This window comes from Palaemon carinicauda, chromosome 30, assembly GCF_036898095.1.
Source record: "Palaemon carinicauda isolate YSFRI2023 chromosome 30, ASM3689809v2, whole genome shotgun sequence".
NCBI classification, from domain to species: domain Eukaryota; kingdom Metazoa; phylum Arthropoda; class Malacostraca; order Decapoda; family Palaemonidae; genus Palaemon; species Palaemon carinicauda.
In genome coordinates this window covers 65892100-65907191 of record NC_090754.1, presented here as the reverse complement: position 1 = coordinate 65907191, position 15092 = coordinate 65892100, and the positions used below count along the sequence as shown (strand labels likewise).

General features: G+C 52.4%; 1 protein-coding gene across 3 annotated transcripts in view; it reads left to right on the top strand.

Annotated features, from left to right (window-relative positions):
• The window catches only part of Dph5 (diphthine methyl ester synthase), a 135128-nt gene that overhangs the window by 33166 nt on the left and 86870 nt on the right, over positions 1-15092 (top strand). For all 3 annotated transcript variants that reach the window (XM_068353967.1, XM_068353966.1, XM_068353968.1), the window contains exon 2: positions 5851-6010. In XM_068353967.1, the coding sequence (XP_068210068.1) occupies positions 5873-6010 (138 nt within the window). In that variant the 5' untranslated portion in view covers positions 5851-5872. The remainder of the gene's footprint in view (positions 1-5850; positions 6011-15092) is intronic.

The window sequence follows — 15092 nt, the reverse complement described above, 5'->3', positions numbered from 1 at the left end:
CAAAGCGCAGGACTGTTGTGCAGGACAGGGAAGACACTTCAGAGAGGTCAGTGCGTCTTTCTTCCCCCTTTCCTTTTCAGGCAGGTCTAATGGTGTCCACTCTGAAGGATCGCCCGATCCCTTTCCCTCCAGCGAGGATTTCGGACTCTGTGTCCGTGGAGCGACAGACTTGGTTTGGTCCTCTGATGCGGGCGTTAGTGAGGGTTATGAAGCCAGCACTCGCCGATCAGGGGAACAAACCAACGGCTGTCTCACCTACGCTGAAGAGAAAGAGAGGAGTGGACTTCGTGGTGACTTCCCCCAGGGAGAAGTGTGTTCCTAAGAGGTCTGTCGGGAAGGCCCCTTCCCCTTCGCAGGCGTTTTCTCCTCCCGTGGACGAGGCTTTTCCATCCTCGGGTGAGTCCAGTGAGGCGATAGTCTCCCCCTCGGCACCAAGGGGGGAGCCTTCTCTTCATGGAGGAGAATCGTCTCTTGTAGAAGGGGCTCTCCGAACCTCTTTGTTGGGATCCTGTATCCCTCCCAGGAGGGAACCCAAGGACTCCAAGACCATCCTGAAATCGTCTTCAAGGATTCGCCAGGAACCCACTGCTCCCCGGGGGAACGTCCACGCTTCCCCCCAGGGAGAGATTCCAGGGACGGGAGACTTAGCTGCCAGCCCGCGAGGAGGAGACCAGCAGGAATCTGAACATGCCTTCTGGCAGGTCCTGAGCCTGATGAGGCAACTCAACGGGTTCATGGGCCCCGTGATCGCCCCCCGAGAAGGCAAGGACACGGTCCTGGACGAAGTGTTCGATGTTCAGAAGGCCCCTAAGACCAGTGCGGCTCTGCCCTGGTCTCGGGGATTGAAGAGTGCCAGAGCCAGGGCCAACGCGCAGCTCGCGATTCTTGCCTCCTCCAGTCGTTCCTCTGCCGGGAACAAACTCATCCCACCTCCTCGTCTCCAGCAGAGGAGGTATTTTGAGATCTTGGGTGAGTCTAGTCTCGCTCTTCCTCTCCATCACTCCGTAGAAGAGCTGGCTAAGGGAGTTCCCCTCGAGAAGCTCTCTGCCCGGCAGGTGTCGTTCTCAGCTTCGGAGATCCTGAGCCATGAGAAGGTCGCGAAGTGCGCCATGCAGGCCACTTCGTGGCTGGATATATGGCTAGGAACTCTGGGCATCCTATTGCGCTCCGAGGACTTGTCTAAGGAGACCAATAGGAAGGCCCTGGAGACCTTCTTACTCTCGGGCACCCGCTCCATCGAGTTCCTGGCGCACCAGGTCACACCCTGTGGGCCAACTCGGTGTTGAAGCGGCGCGATGCGGTGACCGAGAGGTTCAACCCGAAGGTCCCCGCCGTGGATGTGTGTAGGCTCAGACATGCTTCCCTCCTTGGGGAGAATCTGTTTGAGCCACAGGATATGGAGCGAACGGCTGAGAGGTGGAGGAAATCTAGCACGGACTCCCTCCTCCATAGGGCCCTTAGAGCTCGGCCCTATAAGCCTCCAGCTCCGCAGCAACAGCAGCAGCAGCCTCGTAAGACACCGAAGCAGGCACCGGCAGCTAAGAAAGTGGTGTCTAAGCCCCAGCCCTTTCCAGCCAAGGTCAAGAGGGGCGGTAAGATCTCCTAGTGGGAGCGGCCGCGGCCGCAAACCCTAGGAGTGGCAGTCCCCCTGCGTGTCCACCTGTTGGGGGATGCCTTCAATGTTGCGTGCACAGGTGGCAACAACACGGGGCCAATGCTTGAACGGTTTCAGTGATCGCGACAGCGAATCCAGTGTCGTTGAGCTCCTATGCCACGGGATCGGCAAAGGGGCTGGCCCTTCGGGCGGAAGTCGAGACCATGCTCAAGAATGGTGCTCTTCAGGAGGTCGTCGACGGCTCCCCAGGCTTCTTCAGTCGACTCTTTCTTGTAAAGGAGGCTGGAGACCTGTCATCGATCTCTCAGCTCTGAACCGGTTTGTCAAGCAAACTCGGTTCAGCATGGAGACAGCGGACACGGTCAGACTTGCGGTGAGACCTCTAGACTTCATGTGCACATTAGATCTAAAGGACACGTACTTCCAGATCCCAATCCATCCGTCTTCCAGGAAGTACTTGAGATTCTGCCTAGACGACAAGATCTACCAGCTCAAGGTGCTGTGTTTCGGTCTCTCCACAGCTCCTCAGGTATTCACCAGAGTGTTCACCCTGATTTCATCTTGGGAGCACAGGAACGGCATTCGTCTCCTTTGCTATCTGGACGACTGGCTGATCCTAGCAGACTCGGAGTCGACCCTTCTTCGGCACCGAGACAGGCTTCTAGGTCTTTGCCAGGATCAGGGGATCGTGGTAAACCTCGAGAAGTCCTCTCTGCAGCCGTCCCAACGACTGGTTTATCTAGGCATGCTGATAGACACCAATCTCCACAAAGCCTTTCCATCAGACGACCGGATAGCAAGGCTGAGGAGGGGGGCGGAACCCTTCCTCAGGCGAGAAGAGCTCCCCGCCCAGTCGTGGTTGCGTCTCTTAGGTCACCTGTCCTCCCTGGCTCGTCTGGTTCCAAACAGCCGCCTCAGGATGAGATCCCTGCAGTGGCGGCTCAAATCCCGGTGGAATCAAGGATCCGATTCCCCGGACATTCTGATCCCGATAGGATCTTTGGAACAGACGGACTTACGGTGGTGGCTGGTCGACGAGAACCTGCGGAAGGGAGTGAGTCTTCTCGTCCTCCCCCCGGAATTGACTCTGTTTTCGGACGCGTCAAAAGAAGGTTGGGGGCCGCACGTTCTGAACCAGAGGGCCTCAGGCCTTTGGTCAGAATCAGAAAAGTGCCTGCACATCAACCTGCTAGAATTGAAGGCTGTCTTTCTGGCTCTTCAGCAGTTCCAACGGACTCTGGCGGGTCACTCCGTGGTGGTGATGAGCGACAACACCACGGTAGTGGCTTATATCAACAAGCAGGGAGGCACTTTTTCGCAGCAGCTATTCCATCTTGCAGTAGAGATTCTGAGGTGGACCGAAGTACACTCGATAACACTATCAGCTCGCTTCATTCCTGGCAAGAGGAATGTGCTCGCAGACAGTCTGAGCAGGGCCTCGCAGATAGTGAGTACCGAGTGGTCTTTGGATCCTCAGATAGCCAACAAAGTCCTGATTTTGTGGGGTTCCCCGACCGTGGACCTGTTCGCGACAGCGTTGAATTTCAAGCTGCCTCTATACTGCTCCCCAGTCCCAGACCCCAAGGCACTCTGGCAAGATGCTTTCCAGCAATGGTGGGACAACATCGACGTGTACGCCTTCCCACCGTTCTGTCTGATGAGAAGGGTGCTCAACAGGACCAGACTATCAGTCAACTGTTCGATGACTCTGGTAGCTCCGCTATGGCATCACGCGGAATGGTTCCCGGACCTTCTGCAGCTCCTGACGGAGCTCCCGAGGGAACTTCCTCCACGACACGAGCTTCTCAGACAACCCCACTCCGACGTCCCTCACAAGGCCGTGGCCTCGCTTCGGCTTCACGCCTGGAGACTATCCAGCGTCTCCTCGTTGAGAGAGGCTTTTCGCAACAGGTTGCGGAGAGAATGTCTCGGCACCTGCGAAGGTCCTCTGAGGGAGTCTACCAGGCGAAGTAGAGAGTCTTTTGTGGTTGGTGTCGTGGGAGGGGTATCTCTCCACTCGATGCCACTATTCTAGCAATAGCGGACTTCCTCGTTTATCTGCGGGAGGAAATGCGCCTTTCAGTCTCGGCAGTGAAAGGCTGTTGCTCAGCCTTAAGCTTGGCCTTCAGGCTGAAAGGCGTGGATATTTCTTCCTCGCTAGAACTCTCTCTACTCATACGTAGCTATGAGCTTACCTGCCCCCAGTCGGAAGTGAGACCTCCTCCTTGGAACGTGGTTCGGGTCCTCAGGGCTCCTAAGAGACCTCCCTTCGAACCACTACACCAGGCCTCCGATCGCCACCTATCTTGGAAGACGGCTTTCCTGCTCACTTTGGCTTCGGCCAAGCGGGTTAGTGAACTTCATGATCTCTCGTATGACATCGCCCATTCAAGGGGATTGGGGGAGGTAACGTTCAGGTTCGTCCCTGAGTTTGTAGCCAAGACTTAGAATCCTGGAGTGCCGGATCCTCGGTTCGACTTTCAGGATCGCGAGTCTCCGCTCTGTAACAAGCGACCCAGACCAACTGCTACTATGTCCAGTGAGGTGTCTGAGGCACTACTTGAAGAGAACGGCTGCAGTCCGTCCTCAAGTGCGAGCATTGTTTGTGAGCACAGGCAGGACGAAGAGGAAGGTCACCAGGAACACCATCTCAGCTTGGATTCGAAGGGTTATCCACCACGCCTTGAATCCAGACCCTCCTCCGTCACGTCGCCCTAGGGCACACGATGTCAGGGGTGTTGGTACGTCCCTGGCCTTCAAGAGAAACTTCTCTGTGACGCAGGTGCTTCAAGCTGGGGTCTGGAAGCGTCAGACGACCTTCACAGCCCACTACCTGCAAGACGTGACCCACAGGAGCCTCGATACGTTTTCTATCGGCCCTGTGGTGGCTGCACAACAGCTGGTCTAACCTCAGGTTCCTTTATGGACAAGTAGCAGTGGGTTGAGGGCGTTGTTACCCGGTTTTAGTCTGCGTGAATGAAAGAGTATGTCTGACCCTTACTTCTTTCTTCATTCTCCCCTCTCTTGGGGAAGCAGCATCCTGGTCCTCGCATAGCTGACCTTGACCTCTGCAGGTAACCCATGCTTCCTTGTGCTCCTAGTATTAAGCTTAATACTGTTGCGTCCCCCATACCTTGACGAGGTGGTTTTGGGAACGTCCTATCCTAGATTCCTATCTAAAGGTCTCAAGGTCAACTTCATAGGACGAGTCACACCTTCCTCCACACACAACTTATGTAGGCCACTCGTTCCTAGCGAAGCAAGGAACTTGTGAGGTGCAGGGGCTCCTTCTCTCAAGTGCTGCTCACTGAGGGATTGAGCCCCCGGGCAAAGCCGAAGTCAGTAAGGCTATGGACTTTCCACCCTTCCTAAGGGGTAAGTCACCCAATGTAAATAGCGTGGTTTGTATTATGGTTTCGGAACAAATGACAAATTTGAAGATAATTTGTATTTTTCCTAACCATACAAACCTTAGCTATTTACACATATTTGCCCGCCATTCTTGGTCCCCAAGTCAAGTCCTACCTCTAAGTGAAGTGAAGCAAATCACCGGTGTGTGGGGCGGAGGGGTAGCAAGCTACCCTTCCCCTACCCCCCCGCTAACTAGCGTGGGGGTAATTAACCCTCGTTAAAAACTATTGGCTCGTCATTTCAGCTACGCTAAAAGGTAAACCCAATGTAAATAGCTAAGGTTTGTTTGGTTAGGAAAAATACAAATTATCTTCGAATTTGTCATATTATCTCCGAATTTGTCATTTTTCCTAACTATACAAACCTTAGCTATTTACACGTATTTGCCCGCCAGCCCTGTCCCCCGGGATAAGTCCTACCTCTTAAGCAAAGTGAAGCACTCACTAGTGTGTGTGAGGGGTGAGGGTAGCAAGCTACCCTTCCCTACCCCCCGCTAACTAGCGATGGGGTAGTAAACCCTCGTTAAAATTCTAATGGCTCGTCATTCAGCTACGCCGAAGTAATTACCCCATGTAAATAGCTAAGGTTTGTATAGTTAGGAAAAATACAAATTATCTACGAATTTGTCATTTTTAATAGTAGTCTAATTGACACTGTTAAAGACCCTCTTATGACTAATATCTTGGAATATCAGATAATAGAATAAAATTGAGAACCTGCTGTGATTTTCTGTGGCAATCTGCTTCATAATGAGTAAAGGTAGTTTAAAAAGTAAAGGCACTATTGCACAGCTTTACCAATCATCCTTATTTGGTGTGTTGTAGGTTTTCCACATAATTCACGGCGATGGTTTTCTACCTGATTGGCCTTGGCTTGGGGGATCCAACCGATGTCACCGTTCGTGGGCTGGAGATTATCAAGAAATGCTCCAGGGTGTACTTGGAAGCATACACATCAATCATTAGTGCTGGCAAAGAAGGATTGGTAAGCACATTACCTAGCTTAATATTTCTGAATGTTTGACTATGCTGATGTGTGCAGTATTTGTATCAACTGTATATTTTATGAAATTACCTATATTGTATTCTTATGTATAAACAATATAATTTTTGGGCTCAGGCCATGTTGTCCTGATGGAAGGTTCCTATAGATAGCTTTCTAAGGGATATTTGGCTACAGTGATATTCCCAGAGAATTGACCTTTAGGTCTCCAGAATTCTAACTCCTGGCGCGAATATCCTTAAAATTTCTTTGTTCTGTAACTGGAATACAAACCATTCAATTTAAAGTGGGCAATTACTTTCGGCGTAGCTAAAAGGACGAGCCATAAAAATTTAACAAAGAATTACTACCCCACTGCTAGTTAGCGGGGGTTAGGGAGGGTAGTTAGCTACCCTCCCCCCTCACACATCTGTGTTGTCATCTCACTTTGCTTACGGCTCGGGTGCTTAACGGACATGTCCGCTGTCACCCTCGCCTACACAACAGCTATTAATCATTGCTTTTGCTTTCTCTTTTCTAGAGTGTTGTGAAGTTGGCCTCTACAATGCGGAAGTGCCCTGGGTTACCTGACCGCCCTTGTGGAACCTTCATGTCTTCTATCAAAACGGATCCACACCTTATGCCCTTAATGTAGGGGTCAGGGGTTTGAAAGTGATAACGTATGTATGGAATGTAGGGAGTGGCCTACCTCCCAGTGGGGGAGGTTTTCTCGGACCGGAAGAAGAAGTCCAAACGGGGTATTTCTCCTTCAAAGGTTTCTTTGAAGAAGGAAAATCCTAAGGACACTTTTTCCGTAGCCCAAACCTCCTCCGAAGCTCCCACTCGGTCGGCTTCTCGCAAGAGGCCGTCGAGTGGTAGCGTAGGCCGTACTGTTGTTGACCGATCTCGGGGTTTGGGAGAGGGAGTTGCCTCCCATAGCGAGGCAGCTCCTCCTCCTCCCCCGGGGGAGGATTTAATTATTTCTCCTGATGTGAATAATAATGATCTTTTGCCGCTTAGGGCTTCCTTGGGGCTTCAGGGTTCGCCCTCCAAGGAAGCCCTGTTTGACATGATCAGGTTGAGAGCAGCTGTCAAACAGTCACCGGCGGTAGCAGAGGTTGACCCTCTGTCTATTGTCGAGGCTGTTGTGGCAGACGCTTCCAATGAGAGTGTTCAAACCCCTGCTCCTGTTGTAGCTGAAGGCTTAGCTCCCGCCTCCGAACATCCCTCGAGGGAGGAACAAAGTCCAACAGTCTCTCCTGCGGGTGATTCTGCCCTCCGGGGGAGTTCACTGACAGAGACACCTCTTCGGAAGACTGCCGATGGTTTGCCTGCTGCTCCCAGAGGACGTATCCGATGTAAGGCTCGCCTTCCTCTTCGTCGCCAAGGTCTTCCTTCTCCTCACAAGGGTGTTAGGAGGCGCCTCTTCGGATCTTCATCCTCGCAGTCCCCCGCAGAGGAACCTCGTCCTTCAGCTACCGTTCCTGCTACTTCCTTGGACCTGGACATCTCCGCAGATCGTTCCCGATCTCCTACGCCTGCCAGACCTGCTGACCTGCCTTCACCGTTCCTGGCTGCTGACGCGCTGTGGGCGCCCACCCATCCTGTTTTCAAACGGGCACCGGTTCCTTCGGGGCAAAAGGGGCTTTCACACATTGTGTGTAAGTCCCTTAAGCGCCAGGTTTCCCCTGTGCGCCAACGTTCGCCTGCTCGCCAGTGCACTACTGCGCGCAAGCGCCCTCCGGTTGCTGTGTCATCTTGCCAGCGGTCTCCTGCACGCCCACGAGATCCTGCACGCCCACGACCTCCTGTTCGTCCTGCAGTTCCAGAGACTACGCGCCCACGATCTCCTGCTCGGCAACGGACCTCTGCGCGCCCTCGGCCTGATGCACGCCATGGACGCCCTTGGTCTCCTGCAAGTCAGCGCTCTCCTGTGCGCCAGCGCTCCCCTGCTCGCCAGCGTTCTCCTGCTCGCCAGCGTTCTCCTGCTTGCCAGCGCTCTCCTGCTCGCCAACGTTTGCCTGCTCGCCCTCGCTCTTCGGATCAGGGCTTCCTCTCCTGCTCGCCAGCGCTCCATCAGACCTCGCCTGATCGCCATCCCTCGCCTACGCGCCATCGCCCACAGTCTCCGTTGTGCGCCCTCGCGTCCACTGCCAGAACTTCTGTTCCTGATGAGCACCCTCCTGCGCGCTCGCGCGCTAGGGATATTCCCCCTGCACGCACGCGCCCTACGGCTTCGCCATTACGGGCCCTTCAAAATCGTGTGGCTGCACTCCATCCGAGGTCTCCGGAACGCGCGCCAACGCGTCCCGTCACCTACGCGCCCCGTCGCCTACGCGCCCCGTCGCCTGCGCGCCCACGAGCTCCTTCTCCTGCGCGCCATCGATCGCCCACGCGTCAACGCGCAAAATCTCCTACGCGCCATCTTTCGCCCACGCGCCAATGCGCCCCCTCGCCTACGCGCCACCGCTCGCCTACGCGCTATCGCTCGCCTGCGCGCCATCGCTCGCCTGCGCACCATCGCTCGCCTGCTCGCCATCGCCCACGCACGCATGCGCGCGAGCAAACGCCCTCCGAGCTAGGCAATGGTCACGTCTCCCCCCCCGTAAGTGCAGGACAGCGCGCTCAACGGAGGGGGAAAATCTCCGGACAGGTCCAGGAACTTTTCTTCCACAGCTTCTTACTTTCAGGCAGACCCTGTTGTAGTTTCCACTTCTAGGGATCTTACGATCCCCTTCCCTCCAGAGGGTGTCTCTGACAGCGCTGCTGTCAGTCGGCTGACCTGGTTTGGGCCCTTGATCAGAGCGGTTGCACAGGCTTTCAAGCCCGCTTTCTCTGAACTAGGCCTCAAATCTTGGCCCCCCTGAAGAGGAAGAGAGGAGTGGACGATGTGCTTACTTCTCCAAGGGCGAAACTGGCTCCTCGGAAGCCATCGAGGAAGGCTCCCTCCCCTCCCCAGACTTTCTCTCCATCCCCCGTGGACGAGGGTTTTCCGTCCTCAGGGTATTCTCGTGAGGTGAGGCGTTCTTCCATCGCACTAATGGTAGAAACCCCACCTCGCGCCGAGAAGTCTTCTTGGGTGGAGGCAGAGAAGAGGGCCCCACCATCTTTGTTGGAATCCTGCATCCCTCCCAGGATGGAGTCAAAGGACTCCAAGACGGTTCCAAAATCTTTTTCGAGGATCAGACCAGAACCAGCTAAGCCCGCGGAGAACGTCCATGAGTCCCCCCAAGAAGAGCCTTTGGGGACTGAAGACCTTGCTGCTAGTCCATCAAGAGGAGAGCCGCAGGAGTCAGAACATGCGTTCTGGCAGGTTCTGACTCTGATGGGGAACCTTAACGGATTTTCGGATCCGGAGATTCCTCCTTGAGAGGGCAAGGACACGGTTCTGGACCGAGTCTTTGGTACCCAAAAGCCCCCTAAAACCAGCGCGGCTTTGCCCTGGTCCCAGGGGGTCAAGAGTGCCAGAGATAAGGTCGAGAGCCAGCTTTCCGAGCTAGCCTCCTCCAGCCGTTCCAGCGCCGGAAACAAACTCCTCCCACCTCCTCGTGTTCACCAGAGGAGGTACTTCGAAATCGTCGAGGAGTCCTGTTTAGCTCTTCCCCTCCACCACTCGGTGGAAGAGCTCTCTAGGGGAGTCCCTCTCGAAAGACTCTCCAACCGGCCAGTGTCGTTCTCGGCCTCGGAGATTCTCTGCCAGGAGAAGGTAGCGAAGTGCGCCATGCAGGCCACTGCGTGGCTGGATATCTGGCTAGGATCTCTTGGCATCCTGATATGATCCGAAGACTAGTCGAAGGAGAGTACCAGGAAGGCCTGGGAGACCTTCCTTCTTTCAGGCACTCGTACCATCGAGTTTCTGGCCCACCAAGTCTTGAACTTGTGAGCTAACACTATCCTGAAACGCTGTGATACGGTGTCTGAAAGTTTCAACTCGAAGGTCCCCAACACCGAGGTCAGTAAGCTCAGACATTCTTCCCTTTTGGGGAGTAGTCTGTTTGAGCCGAAAGATGTAGAGCAGGCGGCTGAGAGGTGGAAGAAGTCCAACCAGGACTCCCTCCTCGAGAGGGCTTCAACATTAAAGCCCTATAAGCCTCCAGCACCTCAACAACCTTGCCCTGCAAAGACGACAAAGCCAGCAGTAGCAGCAAAGGCAGCGGTGTCCAAACAGCCCTTTCCCGTCAAGGACAGGAAAGGCAAGATGTTCTCCAGGGAAGGCAAAAATCCTAGGAGGAGTGGCCGAGGCCGCAAACGCTAGGATTGGCAGTCCCCCGCATGTCCACCAGTGGGGGGATGCCTCCAAAGTTGCGCGAACAGGTGGCAGCAACTCGGGGCTGATTCCTGGACGATCTCCGTAATCAGCCAAGGATATCACGAATCCAGTGTCGTTGAGCTCTCTTGCCATGGGATCGGCAAGAGGGCAAGCCCTTTGGGCAGAAGTCGAGACTATGTTGAAGAAGGACGCTCTCCAAGAGGTTGTCGACGGGTCCCCAGGCTTCTACAGTCGACTCTTTCTTGTAAAGAAGGCGTCTGGAGGCTGGAGACCAGTCATCGACCTTTCAGCTCTGAACAGGTTTGTCAAGCAGACCCCGTTCACCATGGAGACGGCAGACATGGTCAGACTTGCAGTGAGACCGCGAGACTTCATGTGCTCACTGGATCTGAAGGACGCGTACTTCCAGATCCCAATCCATCCGTCTTCAAGGAAGTACCTAAGATTCAGCCTAGACGACAAGATCTACCAGTTCAAGGTGCTGTGCTTCAGTCTCTCAACAGCACCTCAGGTTTTCACCAGAGTGTTCACCCTGATATCTTCGTGGGCACACAAGATCGGCATCCGTCTCCTCCGTTATCTGGACGACTGGCTGATCTTAGCAGACTCGGAGTCAACCCTTCTTCGACACCGAGACAAACTTCTGGGGATTTGCCAAGATCTAGGGATCATGGTAAATCTCGAGAAGTCTTCTCTGCTTCCTACCCAAAGACTGGTATATCTAGGCATGATATTGGACACCAATCTCCACAAAGCCTTCTCATCAGACGACAGGATAGCAAGGCTGAGGAAGGTCGCAAGTCCGTTCCTGAGACGAGACGAACTCCCATCCCAATCGTGGTTACCTCTTCTCAGCCATCTCTCATCCTTGGTCCGTCTAGTTCCCAACGGTCGTCTCAGAATGAGATCCCTGCAATGGCGACTCAAGTCCCGGTGGAGTCAAGGACACAATTCCCCGGACGTCTTGATCCCTATGGGTCTCGCGGAACGGACGGACTTTTTTGGTGGGTGGCAGACGAGAACCTACGAAAGGGAGTGGATCTTCTCGTCCTCCCCCCGGATTTGATACTGTTCTCGGATGCCTCAAAGAAAGGCTGGGGGGCCCACGTCCTGAACCACAGGACCTCAGGCCTGTGGTCAGAATCAGAAAAGTGCCTCCATATAAATCTGCTAGAAATGAAGGCCGTTTTTCTGGCCCTTCAACAGTTCCAACAGCACCTGGCGGGTCACTCTGTAGTGGTGATGAGCGACATCACCACAGTAGTGGCTTACATCAACAAGCAGGGAGGTACCTTTTCAGAACAGCTATCCCATCTTGCAGTAAAGATACTGAGATGGACCGAAGTCCACTTGATTCCACTTTCGGCTCGCCGACAGTCTTGAGCAGAGCGTCTCATATAGTGAGTACCGAGTGGTCTTTGGATTGTCAAGTAGCCAACAAAGTCCTGACTTTGTGGGATTCCCCGATTGTGGATCTGTTCGCGACAGCGTTGAACTTCAAACTGCCGCTGTACTGTTCCCCAATCCCGGACCTCAAGGCTCTCTGGCAAGATGCTTTCCAACAACGATGGGACAACATCGACGTATACGCCTTTCCCCCGTTCTGTCTGATGAGGAGGGTACTCAACAAGACCAGACTATCGGTCAACCTCTCGATGACTCTCTTAGCTCCGCTGTGGCATCACGCGGAATGGTTCCCGGACCTTCTGCAACTCCTTATGGAGCCTCCGAGAGAACTCCCTCCGTGACACATGCTACTCAAACAACCACACGCCAACATCTTTCACAAAGCCGTAGCTTCGCTTCGGCTTCACGCCTGGAGACTATCCAGCATCTCCTTGCAGAGAGAGGATTTTCGCAACAAGTTGCAAACAGGATGTCTGGACACCTGTGAAAGTCATCCGCAGGGGTCTACCAGGCGAAGTGGAGAGTTTTCTGTGGTTAGTGTCGTGGAAGGGGTATCTCTCCACTCGATGCCACTATTCCAGCAATAGCGGAGTTCTTCGTGTATTTGCGAGAAGAAATGCGCCTTTCAGTATCGGCAGTGAAAGGCTATCGCTCAGCCTTAAGTCTAGCCTTTAGGCTCATAGGAGTGGACATTTCTTCTTCGCTAGAACTTTCTCTACTCATACATAGTTACGAACTTACCTGCCCTCAGTCGGAAGTGAGACCTCCTCCATGGAACGTGGTTCAAGTTCTCAGGTCTTTAAGAGATCTCCCTACGAATCATTATGCCAGGCTTCAGATCGCCATCTGACTTGGAAGTCGGTGTTCCTACTAGCTTTGGCGTCGGCCAAGCAAGTTAGTGAACTTCATGGTCTCTCGTATGACATCGCCCATTCAAGGGGATGGGGGAAGGTAACGTTCAGCTTCGTCCCTGAGTTTATTGCTAAGACTCAGAATCCGGGAGTACCAGACCCTCGCTTTGACTCCTTCCAGATTTCGAGTCTTCGTTCCGTAACAGATGATCCAGACCATCTCCTACTGTGCCTAGTAAGGAGTCTGAGGCTATACATGAAGAGAACAGCTGCAGTTCGTCTCCAAGTGCGGGCTTTGTTTGTGAGCACTGGGAGAATTAAGAGGAGGGTTACCAAGAACACCATCTCAGCATGGATTCGAAAGGCAATCCATCTGTCCCTGAATCCTGACCCTCCTCCATCACATCGTCCTAGAGCTCATGATGTCAGGGGAGTAGCTACCTCCTTGGCCTTCAAGAAAAACTTCTCAGTGACGCAGGTTCTACAAGCAGGGATGTGGAAGCGTCAAACGACCTTCACAGCCCACTACCTGCAAGACGTGACCCACAGGAGGCTCGATACGTTCTCTATTGGCCCTGTGGTGACTGCACAACAGCTGGTTTAAACCTCAGGCTCCTTCATGGACAAGTAGCAGAGGGTTGAGGGCATTGTTACCCGGTTTTAGTCTGCATGAATGAAAAGGTATGCCTGGCCCTTATTCTTTTCTTCATCCTCCCCTCTCTTGGGGAAAGCAGCATCCTTGGTTCTCTGCACAGCTGACCTCAAACCACTGCAGGTAAACCATGTTCCCTTTTGTTCCTAGTATTAAGTTAATACTGTCGCATCCCCATACCCTGACGAGGTGGTATTGGGAGAGTCCTAGCCGAAAGTTTCCATCTAAAGAACTTAAGGTCAACTTCCTAGGACGAGTCACACTTTTTTCCTTCACACACAGCTTACGTAGGCCGCAGTCTTTGCGTAGCAAGGTGCGAGCGAGGTGCAGGGACTCTTTATTGTTGAGTGCTGACACACTTAGATAATGAGTACCCGGGCAAAGCCAAAAGCCAGTATGGCTGGGACTTATTCCACCCTTCCTAAGGGTTAAGTCACCCACTTTAAATAGTGTGGTTTGTATTCCAGTTACGGAACAAATGACAAATTCGTAGGTAATTTGTATTTTTCCTAACTATACAAATCTTAGCTATTTAATCAAACTTACCCGCCAGCCCTGTCCCCCATGAAGTCCTACCTCTAAGCAAAGTGAGCTTAGAACACAGGTGTGTGAGGGGGGAGGGTAGCTAACTAAGGCCCCCCCCCCCCTCGCTAACTAGCGGTGGGGTAGCAATCCCTCGTTAAATTTTTATGGCTCGTCCTTTCAGCTACGCCGAAAGTAATTACCCACTTTAAATAGCTAAGGTTTGTATAGTTAGGAAAAATACAAATTATCTACAAATTTGTCATCTTAGGATATCGCATAATATCAGGGGACGTATATCTTGATACGACACATAGCAATCTTTACCCCGAATAGCATTTTCGTTTCGAGGGGAAAGAGTGGCGAAAACATAAGGAGAACCGTTATCAAGGTTACCCTTCCTCCCATACTATTACGAGTATCCAAGATGGCACTTATTTCTATTTTTGAAGCCAATTCGCACGGTGGTTTTCCCTGTTGCTGTAACGTTTGTGATCGATTGATTAAGGATTTATCATGCAATCGCCAGCTTCTTCTGCCTCTGGAAAGTTGAGTATCTATTCTTTACAGTATATAATTTTTAGCTCCTGCTTCACAGAGAAATTAGAGTACTGTAATTTTAAGTGTTCGAAGCTTGGCCGATCACCGGAGGCGCTGTCGTTCATGACGCATGTGTTATTTAGTTAGCAGAACGACACTCCCGGTTGTAATAGCATGAGTAAATTATGAAAGCTATTTAAACACAATTATACTAGGAAAATTATTTATTATGTTTATCGTATACATTAGAGTTTCGGCGATTTAGGTAACCGAATCTCGCCAGCGCTAGGCTACCTAGCCTACGCGTGTCAGTTTACTTAACTACATGTTATAGAACGACATTTCTAGTTACAATAGCATTAATAAATTATGAAAGCTATTTAGGTACAATTATACTAGTAAAGATCTATATAATTATGCATATATTTCCTCTTCCTTATGTCAATCATATACATTAGAGTTTCGGCGATTTAGCTAACCGAAATCTCGCCTCGCGCTTGGCTACCTAGCCTATGCGCTTCATTATACTTTCATACATGTTCCCAGTTTACCCTCGTGTATCGTTTTATCAATTCATTAGGAGATAGATATCTTCTAGAATAATTATACTGTATACTCGATACTCGTGTCCTGTGGAGATTTAGGGTAATCCCTCCTTCCCTCTGAGTACCGCCATAGGCGACAACCCTATCTTGGTCTAGCCATAGAGTAGACACTCCGGCTTGACTAGGCTAGTGTTTTCTGTCTGTTACCCTTGCCGGCGGATAGCCCGGCTATGTTTTTCGACAGAACCTCAGAGTATTCAGTCTTTTTGCTGGCGGCCGAGCAGCAGGGTGAGTAGTC